This window comes from Panthera tigris, chromosome E1 (genome assembly GCF_018350195.1).
Source record: "Panthera tigris isolate Pti1 chromosome E1, P.tigris_Pti1_mat1.1, whole genome shotgun sequence".
In the NCBI taxonomy this organism is placed as follows: domain Eukaryota; kingdom Metazoa; phylum Chordata; class Mammalia; order Carnivora; family Felidae; genus Panthera; species Panthera tigris.
The window spans coordinates 42,936,146-42,958,688 of record NC_056673.1 but is presented as its reverse complement, the minus strand read 5'-3'; the positions used below and the strand labels follow the sequence as shown (position 1 = coordinate 42,958,688).

General features: G+C 56.5%; 1 protein-coding gene across 3 annotated transcripts in view; it reads left to right on the top strand.

Moving 5' to 3' along the window:
• The window catches only part of ARHGAP27 (Rho GTPase activating protein 27), a 30,176-nt gene extending 7,835 nt beyond the window's left edge, over nucleotides 1-22,341 (top strand). The window contains exons 1-16 of one of the 3 annotated variants that reach the window (XM_042967907.1): nucleotides 9,891-10,578; nucleotides 14,235-14,639; nucleotides 15,040-15,222; nucleotides 15,463-15,543; nucleotides 15,616-15,699; nucleotides 16,051-16,118; nucleotides 16,552-16,642; nucleotides 17,108-17,212; nucleotides 19,536-19,634; nucleotides 20,558-20,663; nucleotides 20,788-20,895; nucleotides 20,969-21,067; nucleotides 21,230-21,307; nucleotides 21,418-21,552; nucleotides 21,699-21,804; nucleotides 21,926-22,341. In XM_042967907.1, coding sequence (XP_042823841.1) covers nucleotides 10,522-10,578; nucleotides 14,235-14,639; nucleotides 15,040-15,222; nucleotides 15,463-15,543; nucleotides 15,616-15,699; nucleotides 16,051-16,118; nucleotides 16,552-16,642; nucleotides 17,108-17,212; nucleotides 19,536-19,634; nucleotides 20,558-20,663; nucleotides 20,788-20,895; nucleotides 20,969-21,067; nucleotides 21,230-21,307; nucleotides 21,418-21,552; nucleotides 21,699-21,804; nucleotides 21,926-22,103 — 1,983 coding nt within the window. In that variant the 5' untranslated portion in view covers nucleotides 9,891-10,521 and the 3' untranslated portion in view covers nucleotides 22,104-22,341. Of the gene's footprint in view, nucleotides 1-9,890; nucleotides 10,579-14,234; nucleotides 14,640-15,039; nucleotides 15,223-15,462; nucleotides 15,544-15,615; nucleotides 15,700-16,050; nucleotides 16,119-16,551; nucleotides 16,643-17,107; nucleotides 17,213-19,535; nucleotides 19,635-20,557; nucleotides 20,664-20,787; nucleotides 20,896-20,968; nucleotides 21,068-21,229; nucleotides 21,308-21,417; nucleotides 21,553-21,698; nucleotides 21,805-21,925 lie in introns of those variants that run through there. The other 2 variants (XM_042967906.1, XM_042967905.1) reach the window with 2 other exon arrangements.
• The last annotated feature ends 202 nt before the right edge of the window (nucleotides 22,342-22,543 follow it).

Genomic DNA, 22,543 nt, shown 5'->3' with positions numbered 1-22,543 from the left:
CGCCCCTGCCTCCTCTCCGGATCCCAGGCCTGGCACCCACTCCGTGGGACAGACTCTGAGGGCAGCCCCGGGGCAGCTGTGACTGAGGCCTCGGACAAACCCACCTGGGTCCCCTTTGGGTGGGGACCAGCCAGGGGCCCTCTAGAAAGGGGGCTGCTGGTAAGAGCAGGGGAGCTGAGGCCAAGGGGAGGGTCTCCGGAGTCCTTCCTCCTCCCAGCCACTGTCTTTCTCACCTCCCCAGGCGGCCCAGCTGGTTTCTTCATCCCTGGGCTGACCTTTCCTCCCCATGACTCACCTTCAGCCCCAGGCGGACCCTGGAACCCCACTGCCTAGCTTCTGACCTGACCCATGAAAGAGCAGCTCCGTGGGTAGCCCCCCTCCCATCCTCACCCCACATTCCTGGCCACCAGGACTCCTCCCCAGCCACCCACCGCTCCCAAGGCAACCTCCCACCCTGCAGGCCCCGTGTCAGCCCCTGGGTGATCTCCCCTGAGCCTGGGCCCCATTCCTCACCTCTGAGTCTCTGGTTCCCCTCAGCACCCCTGGTCTCCTGAGACAGGCCCACCTGCCTCCCCACTTCCTTCCTGAGCCCCAGCAGCCGGCCTCTTTCTCCGTCTATTTTCTCCACCCTTCCTGGAGCTGTGTTCAGTAGTGGGAAGGACCAGGTGGTTGGTTATGAATGCCAACCCCGATGGCTGCTCAGTGCCCCGTTCCCGGCAGGGGAGAGCCCATCAAGCCCGGGCTCAGCTGATCAGAACGTGGTCGGGGTTCCAGACTAGAGTGTCAGGGGACAGTTGATGTTTGTTGGCGTTGAGGGAATTAGGGCTGCCAGGACGGGGTCCGAGGGACATAGGGGTTCTTGCAAGGATTGTCCCTCGCTCTTGCCAAATTGAGGAAGGTCTGTGGTGCGCGGGGATTTCCAGAGCACCTGCTTAGGCACAGTGAGGCCTGCAGGGCCCTTGTGTCCAGGCTCTGGACTCCTATAGGTGCCGCCCTGCGTCCTCTCTTTCCCCTGGGTGGAGATCCACCATGAGGCATCAGGTGAGCAGGGCAGGGGTCTCCGTCCAGGCTTCCGTGTCTGTCCTGGGGGCTGGGCCGGTTTGGCCTGAGAGAGGAAGCCGGAAGAACCAAGAAAGGTGCCAGAAGGGGGCCTGCCTCCAGATCTCCCCCCAGCCTCCTTCCTGCCTCATCTCCACAACTGGAGCGCTCCTGGAATTGTCTGAATTTATAAATTACTATCCCCCCCACCGCCATAGAAATAGTTTAATATCCCTACAAATATTTGGCTAATGGGGGAGTGGTGGAATTTCAATCTAATGACTCTTAGCATTTTGGTTTCTTTCCATCCATTCTGCTTTGCTCTGTGTCTGAGAGTTTTACAGACCCAGGGCCTCACGGTGCGCTGACAGTGAGACGGTAACTTTTCACTCGCCGTGTCATTGATTCAGTAAATGGCAGGTGCTGGACTGGGCAGTGAGAGGCAAAGAAAAACAAGGCGTGGTCCCTGCCCTCAGGTAGTTTACTGTCTGGGAGGAGACCTTGGCAAGCCAACTGACAGTTACGATGTGGTGTGGATGCCGTGTGGAGCCCTCCTCCCCAGAGCCTCGCTAGCCAGAGGGAAATTTCTCTAGGATTGCCTCCTGGCCAAGGAAGGGAGACGGCAGGTGAATCCTAAAGGTTTCCACAAGTCAGCCTCTCCCGTGAAACCCTCTGCACCCGGCGCTTTGTCAGTGGCAGACTTTTTTCTCATCAACTGTGATTTGGTCTTTTCAAGTTTTCCACCAGTTCTCGCTAATTTGGGCCATTTTATATTTTACTGGGAAAGCATTCGTTTTTTACTGGGTTTGTAAAATCTCCACTTTTAATTTTATTTAAGGGTTTCTTTGTGACCAAGTCAATGACTTTTCTAAGAGTTTCATAGACCTGGAAAAATCGTATATTTTTTATTTAAGGGACGTAAGGTCCCCTATGTATCAAACCAAGCTGATTGATTATATTAGTCAAACTTGCATTTCCTTTGTATACTTCTTTTTGTTTATTCTTTTACTCCAGTTCCATTAGAGATTTATTAAATCTCCCACTCAAATTTTCTCTATAAAGTTCTTCTTGTATTTTTAGTAGGCTTGGTTTTTTATATTTAACTACAACACTGTTGGGAGCGCCCAGATTTTGACGGTTCTGTCATCACAGATTGTCCCTTTGTGTCGTTACCTGGTGCCCCTCTTTATCCCGCTTAGTGCTTTCAACCTGAAACTCCACCTTTCTTTTATGAATATGGCCACTCTTTCTATTTTATTCTATTTTCTTTTTTGCCCGTGTGATATCTCTCGGTATCCCTTTATTTTCAACATTACCTTTTTTTTTTTTTTAAGGTTTTCTTTTTAAGTAATCTCTACCCCCAACGTGGGGCTCGAACTCACAATCCTGAGATCAAGAGTCACGTGGTCTGGTGACTGAGCCAGCCAGGTGCCCCTCAACATTATCACGTTTTTAAGTGGATTTTTATATATATCCTGTCACTGTATTTTGAGACCCAAGCTGACTCTGTCTTTTGATGGGATAATGAAACCTTTCCACGTTTTGTTTGACAATGGGTACAAAGTACTTGGTGGTTTATTTTAGGGAGAGGGGCAGAGAGAGGAGACACAGAATCCAAAGCAGCGGGCTCCAGGCTCCGAGCTGTCAGCACAGTGCCCGACGCGGGGCTCGAACTCACAAGCCGTGAGATCATGACCTGAGTGGAATTTGTAACAGACTGAGCCACCCAGGCCCCCTTCCCTGGGGTTCCTAACCAAACACTCCTTGGGTGTGCAGAGTGGGGATTCTTTTTCTCAGCACTCCCTTCTGGAACCCTGTCCATTTGCAGATAGCCTCGGGTCTGTTTTCAACTTAGAGAAATCTATTTGTTGTAGGATTATCGTTTCCTTGACTTTTTCTTTTATTTGCAAGTTAGCTGTCTTGACTGGAACCTCCTGTTTTGTAGCTTTGCCTCCTTCATTTCTGTCTCTGTGTACGTTTGCTTCGAGCAATTTCTCCTGCCTTATCTTCCAGGCCACTACTTTGAGTCTGGAGGGTGACTATCCTCGCCTCCAATGAATAGTCCAGGGATATATTTTAAGTTCTAAAGTAGTCTTTTTTTTTCTTTTGGGCTTTACTTGAATCTTCTTAAGAGTTCTATTTTGTTGTTAAGTTGTCACTGTGTTTTCCAGCCCCTCTATCTTGCCGATAGCCTTGGTGTTTTGTTTTTTTTTTTTTTTTAATCCGATAATATACTTTCATGGTTTTTAAAAATTGAAACAACGTTGAAAAGTATATAGTAAGGGGCGCCTGGGTGGCTCAATCTGTTAGGCATCCAACTCTTGATTTCGGCTCAGGTCATATCTCACAGTTGGTGAGTTCGAGCCCCACCTCGGGCTCTGTGCTGACAGCACTGAACCTGTTTGGGGTTCTCTCTCTCCTCTCTCTGCCCCTCCTCTGCTCTCTCCCTCTCTCTCTCTCACCCCTGCTTCCATACCCTGTTCACCATCAGCTCAGAAGTCACCACGCTCATTAATCCTTTCTCTATTCTTTCACTGGTTCTTCAGACAAATACAAACTTGTAAGAATATGCATTTGATTACTTGATTTTCCGCCTCTCTCACATAAAGGTTGCATGCAATACACACAATCCTATAACTTGCTTATTTTTTGCCTTTTTGATTTGACACTGTATCTTGGAGATTGTGCACAGAGAGGGTCAGTCTCCTTCCTTCCAGCGGGGCAGGTTTTCCACCTTAGGGATGTATCATAATATATTTAACCAGTATACTGTTGACGGGCACTTGCATGGTTTCCCATCTTTTGCAACTGTGTGAACGACGCTAGAAGAAATAGTCTTTCACACACGTGCTGGTAAATCGAGGCTAAATCCCAGAAGTAGGATTGCTGGGTCGAAGGGTAAACAGGGGGTAGTTGTTACATTTTGCCAAGTTGCCGTCCCCACCTGTGGGGCTCATACATTCCCACCAGCACAAAGGCGAGGGTCTGATTCCCCACGGCCTTGCCAACCAAGTCGCATCAAAATTTTGTTTTCTGCCAGTCTGATAGCAAAATGTAAGATCTTAAGATAGCTTAAATTTGCATTTCTCTTTGCAGTGAGGGTGAGCATCTTTACATAGATTTAAGGACTGTTTGTTTTTCTTTCTCTGTGAACCGTCTGTTCGTATCCTGTGCTCCTTTTTCTACTGAGTTGTTGGTCTTTTCCTTATTGGTTTCTAGGAGGTTTTGCTACACTAGGGAACACAGCTCTTAATCTCTTACCTGAGTTGTAATCTCCCTAAGGTTGTCTTTTGACTTTGCTAATGTTGTTTTTTGGCCACACAAATTACTTAAAGTACATTGATTTATTTCTTTAATTTTTTTAATGTTTATTTATTTTTGAGAGAGACAGAGACAGAATGCGAGTGGGTTGGGGCAGAGAGAGAGAGCGAGGCACAGAATCCAAAGCAGGCTCCAGGCTCCGAGCTGTCAGCACAGAGCCTGACGCGGGGCTCGAACCCACGAACCGTGAGATCATGACCTGGGCCAAAGTCGGATGCTCAACCGACTGAGCCACCCAGGCGCCCCACTTAAAGTACATATATGTGGTCAAATGTATAAATCATGTGCTTTATGGCTTTTAGATTTTGAGTCTCTATTACAAAGGTCTTTTTTTAAAAAAAAAAAAAAAAAAGAGAGGACCGGCGGGGGGAGGGCGGGGGGTGGGGGACAGAGAAAGAATCCCAAGCAGGCTCCGCGCTGTCAGCACAGAGCCTGATGCAAGGCTCAAACCCACTAACCGTGAGATCATGACCTGAGCTGAAACCAAGAGTCAGATGCTTAAGCGACCGAGCCAACCAGACGCCTTTACAAAAGTCTTTTTTAAATATAGAATGTTGCTCGTGTTTTCCTGTTTGAGTATTTTTATGGTTTCACTTTTAAAAAAAATAATTTTTTAATGTTTTATTTTATTTTTGAGAGACAGAGAGAGACAGCGTGAGTGGGGGAGGAGCAGAGAGAGAGGGAGCCACAGAACCCGAAGCAGGCTCCAGGCTCCGAGATGTCCGCACAGAGCCCGTCGCAGGGCTTGAACCCACAAACTGTGAGATCGTGACCTGAGCCGAAGTCCGAATCCTAACCCACTGAGCCACCCAGGCGCCCCAGTGGTTTCACTTGTTACATCTAAATCTTGGATCCTCCGGGGGTATATTTGAGCGGACAGAGTAAGATGTAGACCCACCTTTAATTATCTCCTTCTGGGTGGCCATCCAGTTGTCCTGTCACTTCTGACTGACAAGTGACAAGTTCCTCTTCCCACCATGACTTGTGATCGGTCTCTAGCACGTCCCGTCCCGTCCGGACCCGCTATATTAAGGCGGTGGGTTGGATTGTGTTTGCTCTGCCTCTCTCCAGCCTCTGGCTTGTCAGAGGAGTGGGGTTTATGGGTCTTTGCTCGCAGTGCTGGGGTGGAGCCCTTGGAGCTTGGAGCGGAGGAGTGATGGTCTCTGGGGGCTGGGCAGGCCCCTGCTAAGACACCATCAGGAGCTCTCCCTGCTCCCTCCCTGCCTTCCCGGCCTCCCCAACCTTGTGGGCAGAGAGTGCCTAGCTTACCTGTTTGGCTCCCTGTCAGCTCCTGGGGGTCACCTTGCCTTCCCTCTGGGGGCCCATGGTGGGCCTGGTCTGCCCCGGGGTCTCCTGGGTTCCCGGGCCAGCCAGCCCTGCCCACCAGCTGGCACAGCCCCTTCATAGAGCGTAGCAGTCGGGGGAGAAAGGGGAGAAGCAGGACATGTTTAAGCTGCCGTATTTCCAGAATTCCTGGCACCGGAGCTGCATCATAAAGGGAGAGAAATTACAACCGAGGGTAGGGGGAGAGTTGGAAGGGCCAGTCCTTCTGGGTAAGAAACAGGGAACACCTCATAAAGTCGTAACACTGAGAACGCACAATAGCAAAAAAGGTTGAGGGAGATGCTTTTCCCCTTTTCCTTATGAAGATTTTCAAATAGGCAAAGAAGCATAAAGAATATTAAAACGAATGTAATTATACCCATTACTAGATTTGACGATTGCTGCTTGCCAAGTTTGTTCTTTTGTGTGTGTGTGTGCCAAGAAATAATAAATTCCAGACTTTATCGCATCTCATCCCTAAAAAATTCAGCATCTATTTCTTAAAAATGTTTTTCTCCACAATCACAATACCATTACCATTGTTATATCTGACAAAATTAACATTAGTTCCTTACATATCATCTAAGACCCAGGCCATACTCACAGCTCCTTCATTGTCCTAAAACAAATCTCTCACAGCCAGTTTTAAAAAAAAAATTTTTTTTTTAATGTTTATTTATTTCTGAGGCAGAGAGAGACAGAGCATGAGTAGGGGAGGGGCAGAGAGAGGGAGACACAGAATCCGAAGCAGGCTCCAGGCTCCGAGCTGTCAGCACAGAGCCCGATGCGGGGCTCGAACTCACAGACTGCGAGATCATGACCTGAGCCGAAGCCGGATGCTCAACCGACTGAGCCACCCAGGCGCCCCACAGCCAGTTTGTTTGAACCAAGATCGGCTCAAGGGCCATGCGTTCCATTTGACTGTCCCGTCCCTCTCTTCCTGCCCTGACACAGAGACCAGACCAATTCCCCGCAGGACATCTACTCTAGATCTGAATGTTTGCTTCCTCGCGGTGGTGTTCCTCGAATCCCTGTGCTACCTGAGGACTGGTAGGTGTGAAAGGCTTAGGCGGGTCAGGTCACCGGGCTCGGTGACTCCAGGTCTCTGCTTGAGCAACCAAGATGATGCCAAGATGGGAAGAAGGAGGAGGAAGAAGGTGAACTTGGTTTGGGACGTGCGGCTTTTGAGGCATACCGAGGACACCCGGGGGGCAGTTGGGTCTGCGCTCCTGGAGGCGGGGTTGCGGGTTGTTAACTTAACCGAGCTGGTTGGGCTTCCCCGGGGACAGTAGAGTAAGAAGGAAAGGTGAGAGCAGGCATCAGGGAAATGGGCGGAGGAAGAGGAGCCTGGGCCGCAGGCTGAGGAGGCAGACGAGGAGGGAGAGGGTTGTAAGGACTAAGTCCCGGAGGGGAGTCAGGCCCAAGAAGGACCACCTTTGTCATTGGGGAGGTAATAGGAGACCTGAGCAGTGGGCTGGACGTCGGAGTGCGTGGACAGCGGGATGGCAGGTGCACACACGTGGGCAAGAAGCAGGTTCTGGAAACGAGGCAGGGAGAGCTGGGTCCAGGGGCGCGCTGTTTCTTTTTAAGATGGAGAGGCCTTGAGTTTGTTGAAAGGCCAAAGGGCCAAAGGCAGTCAGGTGGGAGGAGTTGGAGACCTGAGGAGAGGCAGCTTCTGAGCAAGTGAGAGACAATGGGGTCCCCTGGGCCTAGGTTGGGGAGGTCGGCGTGGACGGGGAACCCTGGTCCCTCCACTGGGGAAGTGAGGAGGAATCGTGAGTGCAGGTGCAGATCCGTCTGAGGGGACGGGGCCCTGGCACATTTTCCTCCCGTGGCTCACGATGACAGCTTTTGCTGGCCGGCAGGTTCCTCGACGGACCGTTTCTGACTCCTCCTGGCCCAGCAGCAGGAGACCTTCTGGGTGTCTGGAGGCTTCACCCAGAGCACAGGGCGTGTGAGCGGCAAAGGGGCTCCACCCCAGGCCCCACCTGCCCTGGAGGAGCGAGCCAAACGCACGGCCCCATGAGGTCGCCAAGAGGCTGCGGGCAGAGTCCAGAGCTCAGGGCACTCAGTCGAAACCCAGAGCCAGAAAAGCAGGGGTTCAGCCCCGCTTTCTCCCCCACGTCCCCACTGGGTGTAGAAACCTCAGGGGACCTGCCTGGCCCTTTCAAAGAACCCAACCCTGTGAGCAGGGAAGGGGGGGTTGGGGGTGTGTGTGTGGAGAATGACAGCCCATTCTACGGGTAAAGAAACAGAGGCCCAGAGTTTCAGGGGGCTGCCCAGAGAGAAGCTAAGGCACAACCTATACAAGAAGCCATGTCTCTGGAATCCTGCTCTGTTCTTTTTTCCTTTGAATCAAATGATGCTTCCGGTCCAAACCCCAGAGAAGACCCTCACCTCGGCCTGTTGTGTTTGGACTTTCAGGCTACAGGGCAAGCAATAAGATTACACTACACTGAGCCTCACGTGGGCCTTAGCCCGCGTCCAGGCCCCAGCCCAAACCAGTTACACCAGACCCTGGGGCGGGGTGGGGGGAGCAGCTCTAGGCATGGTTCCCCACTATTCTGAGGCTTGAGGAGCCTGCGGGGTGACCCCCAGCTTTCCCACTGCACACGGCTGGATGAGTCACTCAGGGCTAGGGGTGGGTACGGTGAGGCCTGGACTCTGTCCTGGAGAGGGCGTGCTCGGGGGAGGGACACCAGGACAGTTCTGTGCACTTGGCTAAGCTCACTGCCTCACTGAAGCAAAGATCACGGTTTATTCCCAACTCTCCCTCCAGCCGGGTGGCATGGAGTCAGCAAAGGAGATCCCGTCCCCTCCGCAGCCACCTGAGCCAGACCCCAGGCTCCAGTCACTGGTTTGCAGGCATTTCTTTTGCCTCTGGCCCCAGAGAACGGATAGGATTTTCTGGTTGCACTTGCTTGTGCCCCAACACTGGTGAGGGTTTTGCAGAGAAGGCGGGGGTGAGGACAGAGGGCTGGAGAGACGGGGGCGAGGTGAAGCTGGCTTGTTCTGTCCCCTCCTCCACCATGTGCCGCTGGAGGCCAGGCGAGGTGTGAGGGTGTGGTTGAGGGAAGAGGACCCCACTGGGGAGCTGCTGTGGTCGCATCTCGCCTGGGGAAGCCCATACCCGAGGCCTGAGGCGCCAACCTCCCTGACCCTGACCGAGAAGAACAGGCCAGAGCCATGTGGGTTTTGCTCAGTCCCTATGGTGTGAGGCCAGAGCCCTCTGGGAGACGCCAGACATGGCGGCCAGGCTTCTTTCCGGGGAAGGTCAGCAGGTGGGCAGCCTTTTCTATGGTCCCAGTCTCCCACGCTGTCACTCTTGGTTCCCGCCCCAGGGAGACCTTGCCTGCTAACCCTACAGCAGGGCAGCACTGAGGGCCCGGGTTCCCACACCTGCCTCCTCTCTCCCCTTTCCTGCCCCAGCTCCTCCCTGCTGCCGGCTCAGAGTTTCTGGCCGCTCTGGAATGTACACAGGCTGTTCCCATCTCCTGGGCCTGGCTCCGTCCCTCTTGGTGACTTGTCCTGTGTGTGTGTGTGGCCCATGTCCCTCAGGGTGGGGTCAGTGGGATGGGTCATGTGTGTGACAAGTGGGAGGACTCCAGGCCTCTCTGCCTCCGGTGTTCCAGGCTTCTGAGCCCCACAAGGGATGGTAGGGGAGTGATACTAGAGCTTTGAGGGCAGAGTAGGGCCTAGGTCCCTGGCTTGCTGTGGCTGTGGTCCGTCCAAATGTCCCACACCCCAAGCCTACACCACGCCTAGCTCCACTTGGACGTCCCTGTCCTGAGCCCGCGGTAGGTGCAGGGAAGGAGTGGCCTGGGGGACACGGGCAGGGGAGAAAAGAGGGCCAGGGCTGGGGGCAGGAGGGTTACTGAAATGGGAGAGCAGAAGGTGAGGGGTCTGGCGTCCGGGATAGAAGGTGGGGGTCAGAGCCTGATCTGGGAGCTGGGCGGCCAGGGGGGAGACCCTCGGGTGTCAGAGCCACTCTGAGAGTGTCAGGAAGACAAGGAGGTCCTTGGCCTGGAGGGGGTCGGCAGCTTCTCACCAGGGACAGGCTGCGCCCGTGGTGCAGGACTGCGGTTTGGACGCCCAATGGGAGGGTGAAGAGAGGAGAGACCCGGGGAAGCTGTTGGTGTAGGGCTGTGGGGGGGCTACATGCGTCTCGGTGGCCCAGGCTGGAGGAGATGGTCAAGGCGAGTAGACTGTGGTGTGGTCAAAATCCCTCCCGTTCCCTGTGTGGCTGGAAGACTCCAGACACTGGCTCTCGCTCTGATACCACATCTGCCCAGACCCCTTCCTCTTTGAGACAGACGTCCCCCGCTCACCCCGCGACACACACACAAGCTTCCTCTTCCCCATCACATCCTCCCCGGGCCTGCGGGGAGCTGATGGCCACTCCGCGTCCTGTCCATGCCAGCCCAGGCGCCAGCACCCAACCGCCCCCTCTGCCTGCTCCTAGCCGCACAGCCTGCCCCTCCCCCACCTGTGGTCCCAGTGCCACCCTGCCCCAAGGCTGTGTCTGGCCTGGGACTCAGAACTTGCCAGTCATCAGAGCATAGCGCAGGAAGGCCGGTGTGTCCCTGGACGCATAAAAATACCCCAGACCTCAGTGAGACACCACCCCCTTTCCCCCACCCCACCCTTTCTCAGGCAGCCTCTGTCTCAGGCTAGCACTTCCGCAGCCCTGACAGGAAATGGGCTGGAGGCTCAGCCTCCCGCCATCTCAAAGCAACTTCTTGTTTCCCCCTTGCCCCGTGCCAGCCCTGGGGTTGTGCCCCTTGGCTCCACCCCTGAAGCCTTCCCAGGGCTCTGTCCCAGCAGCTCAGTGGGGACAGGATGGTGGACATGATTGCCAAGCTGACCAGGAGGCAGAGTCGGGCCCTGCGGGGACAGGTAGGGGACCCTGGCATCTGGGGGCAAGCTTGGCCTCTGATGGGGAGGGCTGAGGGCCTCTGGCCTGTTAGGAACGGGGTGAGCTGGGTTTTGGGGCAGGACATCTCCCAGATTTGGGGGGACTCCTCCCTTCTTGCCTCTTTCCTTTTCCAAGGCCTTGCCGGTCTGAGAGGGGCTGTGGAGGGGCGCTGAGACACGGTGATCCGTCATGGGTGATCGGGTGATTGGTGGAAGAGGGAAGAGGGGCAGGCCTGCCACCTGTTTGTGGGGAGGGGAGGGAACTGGAAACGGGGTGCTGGGGGGCCGGGCAGCTGGGTGTGGTGAGAGCCAGGGCGCCTCTCAGCTCTGTCCTCGGGCCTGAGGTGGGAGATCACTTCCCCTTTCCTACTTGGAAAACGTACGTGTCTCTGTCATGGTTGGGGTCTGGGCCTCAAGAGCTGTTGGTGCCCTAGTCAGGGTCTGTTGATGGGCTGCGACGGGGTGTCGTCTGGGCCTCCAGGAGCTGTGGGCAGGGGGGCGCCGGGCCCTGCTCTAACCTGGGCGAGCCTCCCCTTGAAGGCAGAGGGCACGGAGGGACTGGCCCCACCTGGCTTCCAGTCTGATCCTGGCTGTGGCTCTGCCAGGAGAGGAAAACGCCTCTATCTTAGCACTGTGAGGGTTCTGCAGAGAGTTCTAGAGCTTGAAGGGGCCTCAGGGCTGCAGTACCCCTAACTGCTCACCTCCAGTGAAGGCCCCTTACTACCCCCTGAAGCAGCCCCAATCCTTAGAATGTGCTTCCTTCCAAGGAACCCTGCCCTCTGCTCCCACTAGGCCTGTGATCTGCGGTCCGGAGCCCCACAAGGTGATTCTGTATCTTCCCTTCCTTGTGACAGCCCTATCGTGCTGGGGGCCTACACATCTACCCCTGTATCTCCTCTACCTGCTAGGGCTGTTCCTCGTGCAAGATCCCCATCAACCTGACCAGCCTGGGACTCCCCGAGGACACACAGCCAAGTCTAGCAGCCTGCCAGTGGAAATCCCCAGTCCAAAGAGCCTGGCTCCTTCCTTAGCTCACCCACCCCCCGTATGACCCTCCAGCCTCAGTGGGTCCAGCTGGGGTGGGTAGGAGGTGCGTCTAGTCCTCCCAAGGAGTCTCCTGGCTCCTGTGCCGAACGCTCATTCCCAGAAAGTCCCTGCTCAAAGCTAACTCCCGTCTCTCCTGCAGTGTCGGATACGTGTGTTTGTTGTCTGCTGTGAAATGTAGCATGGAATTGACCCGGGTACTCTAGCAGTAAATATCCTTGGTGGATCGGCTGTGTGCTTCAGGGCAGCGGGCCGCCTGCTAGAGGGTGACTGAGGAGGGTTACATCATCCTGGGTCCTGCTCTCAAAAACCTCCTGCCTTTTGGGGTCAGAGGAGGTAGGCAGATGGGTGGACGATGAACTGGCCAGCAGAGCAGAACGCCACCAGGCCGTAAATGGAGCCCGGCTCCCCAGGATGTTTGGAGCTGGGGACCAGCAGAGGAGCAGGATTTGGGTAGGCAGGGAATGTTCTAGGCTGGGGGACCGACTGGAGCGAAAGTACAGTGATAGGAAGATGCCTTTTGTATGTGGGGGGAGGGTCAGTGGGCGGGTGTGGGTGGAATCCAGGTTGCCCAGGAGGGCTGCAGTGGGCACAGCGAAAGGAGAAGTGGGGTGGAGGGTCCCGTCTCAGCCACACAAGGGCTTCTGGGGTGAGGGAGAGGAGTGAGGAACTGATGTATCCAACTCTTCCTCCTCCCTCCGTGCCTGGGACCTGCCACCGGGTGCTCTCAGACGGCAACACTGTCTCCTGTGTTAGCAGTAATCATCCCTGACGTGCTGTGCATTTCACTCAGAACCCTGCTCGGCTCCCTCCCCACTCCCCGGCCATTTACCCGAGCTGCTCAATAGGGATTTGGGTCCATTTGTTCACTGCTGCATTCCCAGTGCCTAGGACAGGGCCGCACGGAACAGGTGAACCTTCGTGGGACAAATGAATGGATTTTTAGGCACCTACCTAAGGCCTGGGGAGAGGCCGCCTTGACAGGACTTGCTTCCCCTCTTGGGGAGTTTACAGTTCAGTGAAGGCATCACAGCAACAGAGGAACTTCTGTGATTAGAAAAGGAGCGGGGGGTGGGGGTGGGGGGGTGGTTATTATACAAAATTTTGAGAAAAGCTTAAAGAAGAAAAGAGAAAAGTTTAAAGAAACAAATAAAAACAAACCCAATCCCTATAATTACACTGCCCAGAGATAACCTCTGTGAGCATTTTGGAGGGTTTCTGAAAACACATAACTGGAACTATCTGCTGTTTACCGTGTTGAAATGTGCATTTCCCTCATAGCATTATATGTTCTTAGAAAACAGTATTAATCTTGTGCTACTCTGCGGCCTGGGGTTTAATAATGTCGCTATCTATCTCTCCGGTGGGCTGAGGGTGCTAGGCTGTGGTGAGCACATGAGAGGAAGCTCAGGAAGGGCCTTGAACCTGACACCTGAGCTGAGTCCTGAGTCTGCCAAGTGAGAAAGGGGCAGGGATGGGCCTAGGCAGGCTGTGATAAAAGACACAGGAGAGAGGGCGGGACCTCCAGCAACTGCATGTTAGGGCTACTGGAGCGTAAAGTTCAAGGCAAAGGGCCAGGAATGGCAGGAAATCAGACGGAAGGCAGGCAGGTGTGACAGACTTTGCCCTGCAGGTGGCAGAGAGCGGTAAGGGTGTTAAGCATGCCCTGACTTACATTCTGTGTGAAGGGAGCTTCCAGCCCACCTCACTTTTCTTTGGAGGGGGAAGAGGGCCTCACCTTTCGTTGCTCCTCCTTCCTCCCTCCCATCTGGCTCTCCCCTCTCTTTCCCTTCTCTGCAACTGGTTCCGAGGACTGCAAAACCCACATTCAGGAAGTTCCAGTCTCAGATCCAGAGGCAGTACTGATTCCAGTCCCGGATCTTTCTGGGCCAGGAAGGAAGAAGGGGTGGGGGCTGTAGAATGCAGCAGGGCCCTGCCCCTGTGTGACCTGAATGGGAGAGGAAAAGGAATGGGTCTGAGGCCATGTCTCTATTCCTGCCCAACCGGTTGATTCGCGCTCTCCCCCCCCCCCCCCCCCCCGTCTAGTGCACACTGAGTGCACAGCCGGGAGAACTCAGTTATCGATATTTTATTATTGTTAATAAATAATGTAACTGCCCTAGGCCTCTGGGACACCTCATACTTTACAATGCATACTTTACAATGCACTTTCAAGAATATTTCCTCATTCTTGGGGCGCCTGGCTGGCTCAGTCGGTTAAGCGTCCGACTTCGGCTCAGGTCATGATCACAGGTTCATGAGTTTGAGCCCGGCATCGGACTCTGTGCTGACAGCTTGGAGCCTGGAGCCTGCTTCGGATTCTGTGTCTCCCTCTCTCTCTGTTCCTCCCCCCCACTCATGCTCTCTCTCCTTCAAAAATAAATAAAAACATAAAAAAAAAAAAAAAAAAGAATATTTCCTCATTCTCTCTTCACTACAATTTCCGGACCGGGCAGCCGGCGGAACAGACGCGGCGGGATGGGGAGGGGGTGTGCTCTGACTTGCCAAAGGTCACCCAGATGGCAAGTGGCCGAATCGGGACTGTCTGACTCCGGAGATGCCCTGAAGGTCACGTCCCCTCCCTCCTCCCACAGGTGGACGACCCCTCGGAGCCCGTGTACGCGAACGTAGAGCGGCAGCCTCCCGCCACTTCGCCCGGCGCTACCGCGGCCCCCCGCCCCCAGGCGTGGGAGACGCACACGGACGCGGGCACCGGGCGCCCCTACTACTACAACCCGGACACGGGCGTGACCACCTGGGAGTCGCCCTTCGAGGCTGCTGAGGGCGCCTCCAGCCCGGCCACCTCCCCGACCTCGGTGGGCAGCCGCGAGAGCCTCGAGACAGACTGGGGCCAGTACTGGGATGAGGAGAGCCGCAGGGTGTTCTTCTACAACCCGCTGACGGGCGAGGCCGTCTGGGAGGACGAGCCCGACGACGAGCCCGAGGACGACCTGGAGATGCAGCCGGGACTGAGCCCGCTCAGCCCCAGGGACCAGAGGGTGAGGGGGCGGAGCCTGGCCCGGGTGGGCGGGGTCTCTTTGGGCCTGTGTCCCCGCCTCTTGCTGCCCGCAGCCCCCGAGAACGAGGGAGGGGGCGGGGCCTGGCCGGTGGTGGGCGGGGTCTCTTTGGGCCTCTGCCCCCCGCCCCTTGCTGCCCACGACCCCCGAGAATGAGGGAGGGGGCGGGGCCTGGCCGGGGTGGGCGGGTGGCTTTAAGGGACCCCTGGATAAGGGAGGGGGCGGGGCCAAGGCGGAGTAGCTCTGAGGGTCTCAGACCCCACCTCCTGCTCCCCGCAGCTCCTAGCCTGCTGGTGAGGGGACGTGGCCTGGCCTGAGGGGGCGGGGCCAGGGGTCTGTACTGGCTCTGAGACCCTCTGACTCCGTTTTCTGTACCCTGCAGCCCCCTACGCCTGAGACGGACTACCCCGAGTCGCTGACCAGTTACCCCGAGGAGGACTATTCCCCCGTGGGCTCTTTCAGTGAGCCACGGTCCGCCTCTCCCTTGGCCACGCCCCCCGGCTGGTCATGCCACGTGAGCCCCGAGGGGCAGACGCTCTACACCAACCACTTCACCCAGGAGCAGGTAGGGGCAGCGGGCAGATGGGCGCAGACAGCCCCTGGGTCACTTCTTCAGCTCTTCCTCACCAGGAGCTCCCCTTAACACCATGAACTGCAGCTCCTGAGCAAGCTCCAAGACCTCCACACCCCCCCCCACCCCCGTCTTCTGCACCTGACCCTCCGGACTCCTGGGGGCTATATTGGGAAACTTTTCCTCCCCTCCCATTAGCCGGGCTTGGAGCCCTGACCATCCCTCTCCCCACAGTGGATGAGGCTGGAGGACGAACACGGGAAGCCCTACTTCTACAACCCAGATGACGACTCGGTTCAGTGGGAGCTGCCCCAGGTAACTAACTGGGAAAGCGAGAGTCCTGGGGAGAAGGGAGGGCATTATACCTGACACTGTCTTTCTCCCCAGGTTCCTGTCCCTGCCCCTCGAAGCATCTGCAAATCCAGCCAGGACAGTGAGACCCCAGCCCAGGCCAGCCCCCCTGAGGAGAAGGTAAAGGAAAGAGCATGTAGGCCCCTAGCAGAAGAAATCGGGGCTTCCTGGTGGTCATGGGGCCTGGAACGGGGTTGGGCATGTCACCTCCATAGGCCCCGGCACTAGCCTGAGCTGAATGAACCTGGATCTGGGTCATCCTGGGCCCAGGTTTGGGTGAGGTTGGGAGCCGGGAGGAAATCTCTCCTGCTGGGGTGGGAGCAGGCACCCCACCAGCAGCAGCAGCAGAAAGGGGTCAGTGATGACTCAGGCCCCGCCTGGAAGGAGTTGCCGGCTCTTGGGGAGACTAGCCCCTGCCTGCCCTGTGGCTCAGCCCCTTAACCCCCTCCTCTTTCCCCTTGTCTTTCTAAGATCAAGACCCTGGACAAGGCCGGTGTGCTGCATCGCACCAAGACAGTGGACAAAGGAAAGCGGCTCCGGTGAGAGCCTGTCTGCGTTCAGACTAGGGCAGGGCAGGCTGTAATTAAGATGACATTTACTGAGCACATCCCATATCGAGGCTTTTATTTTTTTTTTTAAGTTTATTTATATAAGCAATCTCTACAGCAAATGTGGGGCTCGAACTCACAGCCCCGAGATGAAGAGTCAGTTCCATACGGCAGGCTCTTGTTAATCTTCATAGCAACGTTCTAAGAGGTCCCGTGAGGACACACTGAGGCACTGAGAGATAGTGACTTCTCCGGGGTCCCTTGGCCACCACGTGTTAGAACTGGGAGTCCAGCCCTCACAGTTGGGTACCCCAAGCTGAGCTGTGTTCTTAAGCTCTGCGCCCCGCTCCTGTGGGTGGAAGGGGGCCTCAGCCCAGGGCCCAGTGCAAGCTTGGCCACCCCCCACTTCCCCACCCCCACCTAGGAAGAAGCACTGGAGCACCTCCTGGACGGTGCTGGAGGGTGGCATCCTGACGTTCTTCAAGGACTCCAAGGCCTCAGCTGCAGGCGGCCTGGTAAGGCCCAGGCCCCGGGACAGGGACCATCCCATCTGCTTCTGATTCCTGCGGCTCTTTACCTGATCTGGCTTGTCTAAGGCTAGGTCTGAGACGGTGGAATATGAGTGCCAACGGAGCTCGGCCTTGGCAGGGGGTGACGACAGCAGATTCAGCCCACGACAAGTGCTTCCAGCCACCCTGGGCATGGGGAGCAGTCCTTGAGGGTGGCCTCCCCAGCCTGGTGGGCAGGCAGACTGGGGACTGGGCACACCTGCTCCTGGGGATGAGAGCTGTGCTCCTTTCTCCTCTCCTCCTGGGTGAGCAGGCAGCAAAGGACCAGCCAGTCCAGGATCTCTAGGTTCTAGGAACCCCTGGGCCTGCTTTCCCCATCCTGTCCCTGGAGCCAGGAGCCCTGGCAGGCCTGTCTGAGCTGAGGGCTCCTGGTAACTGTGCTCCCCCCAATCCTTCTCCCCTCTCCCACAGAGGCAGCCTCTCAAGCTCTCCACCCCTGAGTACACAGTGGATCTGAGGGGGGCCTCTCTCTCCTGGGCCCCCAAAGACAAATCTAGCAGGAAGAATGTGCTGGAGGTGAGTGATAGGGGTTGGGAGAAGGAGAAGGGGCTTACTGATGGCTTGAGACCCTCATTAGGCAAGCCTCAAGAAGGGGGACCTGGGGAGAGTGGGAATGGAATTCTCAGGGCTCAAAGCCAAAGTTGCCCCCACCCCAGGCATCCGCCCACAGCGTTTCTGGCATCACGGATTCTGCAGTTCCCTCTCCAGGAACTGGGTTCAAGTTCTTGGCTCTAGAGGGTGTTGAGAAGCAGGGGTCTCTGCGGAATGAAACTCATGCCTAGAAAGGCGGCCCTCATCCCAGACAGGAGACTCCCTGTCCCCCACTACTCACTTAGGCTGGAAACCTGCTCTGGCTGATCAGAGCCCAGCTTCCAGCTGAACTGGGTCCTCAGTGAATATGCTGGGTCCTCAGTTTCCCAGGCTCCCCTAGCAGGAAGACAGAGGCCACGTGGGGCCCAGGCAAGGACCCTTATGGTACCACACATTCCACTGCCCACATGTGGTCTTGCTTTGAAACTGCCTTTACCCTCACCTCCGTCCCCAAAAGTTCTGAGGCAGCTCACAACAAGAACACGTGTGGTGAGCTGGTAAAATCCACTGAGAAGCCAGCACCAGCCACAACAAGTCAGAGGAAGGGGTCAGTGTGGAGAGGCATCAGGAGGCAGCTGATGCACAGGTGCTAAGTTGTTGTTAAAAAAAAAAAAAAATTACATAGTTCTTATTGATGAGGGAGGGGGGCTTTCCCCAACTTTGAGGGAAATCAAAGCTCTTTCTTAACCCTTAGCTCTTTTTTTTTTAATATTTTATTTAATTTTCAAGAGAGAGAGTGGGGGAGAGGCGGGGGGCGGGGGCGCGGACAGAGGACCTGAAGTGGGCCCTGAGCTGACAGGGTGATAGCAGCAAGCCCGATGCAGGGCTCGAATCATGAACCGCGAGATCATGACCTGAGCTGAAGTTGGACATGCAACTGACTGAGCCACCCAGGTGCCCCAGCTCTTTTTTTTTTTTTTTTTAATTTAATTTATTTATTTGGAGAGAGAGAGAGAGCGTGCACATGTGTGTGAGTGGGGAAGAGGCAGAGGGAAAGGGAGAGGGAGAGAGAGAATCACAGGCTCCGAGCTGTCAGCACAGAGCTCCGACGCGGGGCTCGAACTCACAAACTGTGAGATCGTGACCTGAGCAGAGATCAAGAGTCAGACACTTAACCAACTGAGCCACCCAGGCGCTCCCCCTAACCCTTAGCTCCCGAAGCAATTTTTAGTGTGCAGCTCCATTCTAGTTTAGCTGCTTCAGGTAACATGAGAAAAGCCACGAGCATAACCTTACCATTCAGCTCAGAAAATGCAGTTCTGCAAGGCACTTGAGCATGTAGTTTTCATCAAGCTTCGTGCAGTTCTAGAACCAGTTTTATCCACAGAGCAGGCTTGGAAAACCAGTTTGATCTCATGAGCTACTCTGCTCAGTCAGTCCGTCTGGAGCCTTCTCCAGGCTTAGCAGCGTCAAGTGCTGTGACCAATTAGCAATGTCTGTCCCGGGTGCCAGACCGGAGAACGTCACTTTGCTGTGCATGTCCCTTCCCTGACCTAAAGGGACGTCCTTCAACCAGTGCTCTATAAATGTCATCCCTCTGACTTGGCTTTTGATGAAAGCTTCTGAATAAATGCTTCTGAGCTGTCTTTTCTGGCAAGAACTGGAAGGCAGATGGTACTTGTGGAAGTTATTCAAGCTGTTGGAAAGGCTGACAGTCTTGAACGGAAGCGGAGGAGCCCCCTGCTTCTGCTTCTTGGCCGCAGGTGGCCATCCTCCCTCCATTCAGGGGTGGCCTGCAGGCTCCTCTAGGATTTTTCTCAAGAGACAGCCCCAGATTCTATATCATGGCCAAGGTAGATGAGCCGGGCAAATTTTCACAGTCAGTCTTCCTTGTCACTCCAGAGCCACAGGAAACTTCAGTAATAGTCCTCCAAAAACAGCTAGTTTGGGGCAGCTCAGCTTGCCTGTGCATTCAACAGGATGAACGTTTTGTGAAATCTGTTGCTACGTATACGTACAATATAGCCTTTCCTTCTGTATGAAACTTTCAGATATGAATGGATGTTGTTTTGAGAGGCCCCTGGTCTGCCCATCTGTAACAGATATGCTGTCACTTACTGCATAAGGCATTCCAAAGTGGAATGCCTCGGCCCCCGGGGTGAGGCCCTTGCTCTATTATGCCTTCAGTTCCTGGGGACAAGGACAGACCATGTCCACCATTTCTCTGCCGCCCCCTCCCCCCGCTAAGGCCTTGCTCCGGGGTAGGCCCAGGGAACCAGAGATGACTGAGTGACTTGTGTCTCTCCAGCTACGGAGCCGAGATGGCTCAGAGTACCTGATCCAGCACGACTCAGAGGCCATTATCAGCACCTGGCACAAGGCCATCGGTGAGGGCATCCAGGAGCTGGTAAGCAGAGCCCGGGGGCCTCTGGGGCTGGTGGGTCGGCCGTTACACAGAGCAGCTGGGCCCACTGTGAGTCGGGCATCTGAGGATAAATGTCCCTCCCTGCAGATGGGCCGCCGAAGAAATAGTCTCTCATAAGTAGGCAAATCCAGCCTGTGGGGTTGCAGGGGTTGGCCCTGCAGGAGGGTTCTCCTAGGGGTGGAGACAGAGCCTAGAGGAATGTCCTGTTTCAAGGGAGGCTGGAAGAAAAGTAAGTACCCAAGAAAGAGCCTCTGTACTAGAACGACAGGCTAAAACCACAAGATAAAATTTTAAGCCATTAAAATTTTAAAGTTAAAGAAGAGTCGACTATTTTTTTAGGTTCAAAAAATTAATTACATAGAGTCAGGACAGACCTCCTCTGACAGCTATTCACCTGGGAACAACCTGGGGCCTTTTGACCCTCGTTTCCCTAGGAGCCAGCAGGGGGTACAGAATTTGGCTGTATTACTAGAGGTAGGAATCCAGATCTAGGGCGGTGATGCTGGTGCAGTTGTGGGCAGTGCTGAGGCCTCAGCTGGAACTGCAAGTTCAGAACCAGGAGCCACATACTGAGGAATGCTAACCTAGTGGAGTGTGCACAGAGGAGCTAGGAAAATACGGGAAAGGGGGGCCAGGATAAGAAAGAGTGGGAGAGAACAGGATAACTGTCTCCAACAGCTGAAGGGCTTCCAAGCAGCCAAGGGAGGTGAAGTTTCTGAGATTCCCCTGGTGGAAGGAGGTCAGGGGAGGTTAACCGGGGAAGGGAACAGTGCACTCTGCCTGGGAGTCACCAGGGCCGCTGGGAGGGGCGTCGGGGTCCCCGCCCCAGCCCAGATGGACCTCCCGCTGGCACCGGGCTCTGCCACTCTGAGGCCCCGTGCCACTCTGAGGCCCCGTGATTCCAGTCCGCAGACCTGCCCCCGGAGGAAGAAAGCGAGAGCAGCAACGCGGACTTCGGGTCCAGGGAGCGCCTGGGAAGCTGGCTGGAGGGTGAGGCGCGGCCCACTGCAGGTGCGCGCGGGGGGTGGGGGGGGCGGAGGGCGTCTCCTGGGGGCAGGGGGTGGGGAACAGGGGACGACCCACCCGGCCAGTCCCGGCGCCACCGAGCGACTCGGCCCCGCATGCCCGTGCCCAGGCGCAGCCACCGCGGAGAGCGACCTGAGCAAGGTCCGGCACAAGCTCCGCAAGTTCCTGCTGAGGCGGCCCACGCTGCAGTCGCTGCGGGAGAAGGGCTACATCAAAGGTACGGGAGGGAGCCGGCGAGCGCGGCGCCGGCGGCTGGGGGGCCGGGCAGCGCTGACGGGCCTCTCCCCCAGACCAGGTGTTCGGCTGCGCGCTGGCCGCGCTGTGTGAACGCGAGAGGAGCTCGGTGCCGCGCTTCGTACAGCAGTGCATCCGCACCGTCGAGGCCCGGGGTACGCGCGGCGCCCGGAGGCCTCCCTCCGGGGCCGCTTGGCGGAGAGCCCTGGGCGGGCGCAGGGCGGCGGAGGGAGGACGGGAGCCCCTGGGTAGGAGCCATAGCGGGAGCTTTAGACCCATCCCGCCAAACCCGAGGTCAGCGCCTCCGTCTGCCCCAGGGCTGGACATCGACGGCCTGTACCGCATCAGTGGAAACCTGGCCACCATCCAGAAGCTGCGCTATAAGGTGGACCACGGTGAGGCCCGTCCTCCGTCCCCGACCCCAGGGCCTGAAGGCGCAAAGGGGCGCTAACCGCCTCTTCCTCCCCCCGCCCCCAACCTTCCTTCCCCCATCGCCGTGTGGCAGATGAGCGCCTGGACCTGGAGGACGGGCGCTGGGAGGACGTCCACGTGATCACCGGCGCCCTGAAGCTCTTCTTTCGAGAGCTGCCGGAGCCCCTCTTTCCCTTCTCGCACTTCCGCCAGTTCATCGAGGCCATCAGTGAGCGCCTGGGGGAGGTGGGGGGGACGGGGTTGGGGTGGGGCCGGCCTGCCTCGGGCACCCCCTTGGCTGGACCCCGCCCCCACTCTCCCCACTGGGACTCAGCCCCTCCGTTCCCCTGGCCGAGCCGACCCTCCCTTCCCTAGAGCTGCCGGACCAGGCCCAGCGCAGCCGCCGTGTGCGGGACCTGGTGCGCTCGCTGCCCGCCCCCAACCACGACACGCTGCGGCTGCTCTTTCAGCACCTGTGCCGGTGAGCCGGCCAGCCGCGCGGAAACGGGGAGGCAGGTGCTGGCGGACCCCCCCCCCCCCCCGCGCCCCCTCCAGCTCTGGGCCCTGATGGCCTCCCTCCCCGCCCCACTCCCCCCCCGCAGGGTGATCGAGCACGGCGATCAGAACCGCATGTCCGTGCAGAGCGTGGCCATAGTGTTCGGGCCCACGCTGCTGCGGCCCGAGACTGAGGAAACCAGCATGCCCATGACCATGGTGTTCCAGAGTCAGGTGGTGGAGCTCATCCTGCAGCGGTGTTCAGACATCTTCCGGCCGCACTGACAGCCGACCCCACCCTCACCCCCGACGCTGGCGCTGCGGACCTGGGACTGGGGACCGCGACAGTGGTCCCACCTCAGAAGCTGGACGGTTGGAGGCCGCTTGGCCAAACTCTTATCTGTGAGACCCTCCGCCTCCCATCGGTCCGCAGGCGGATGTGAAATCTGCGCCACTGGGTGCAGTATGGTGACCCCTGGTGGGCAGTTTGCAAAATGTGATTCCCCCCCGCACCCCCCCCCCCCCCCCCACCGCCCTGGCCTGTCTTGTTTGGGGCTTCTTTGGGTTCGGTTCTTTATTACATAGACACCTACTGTGTGTGTGTGTGTGTGTGTGTGTGTGTGTGTAAGAGAGAGAGAGAGAGAGAATTGTGGGGGTGAGTTTGATTTCCCAGATGGGCCATGCCCCGGGGGAGGACTTGGGATGAGGGGCTTCTCAGCTTTTTC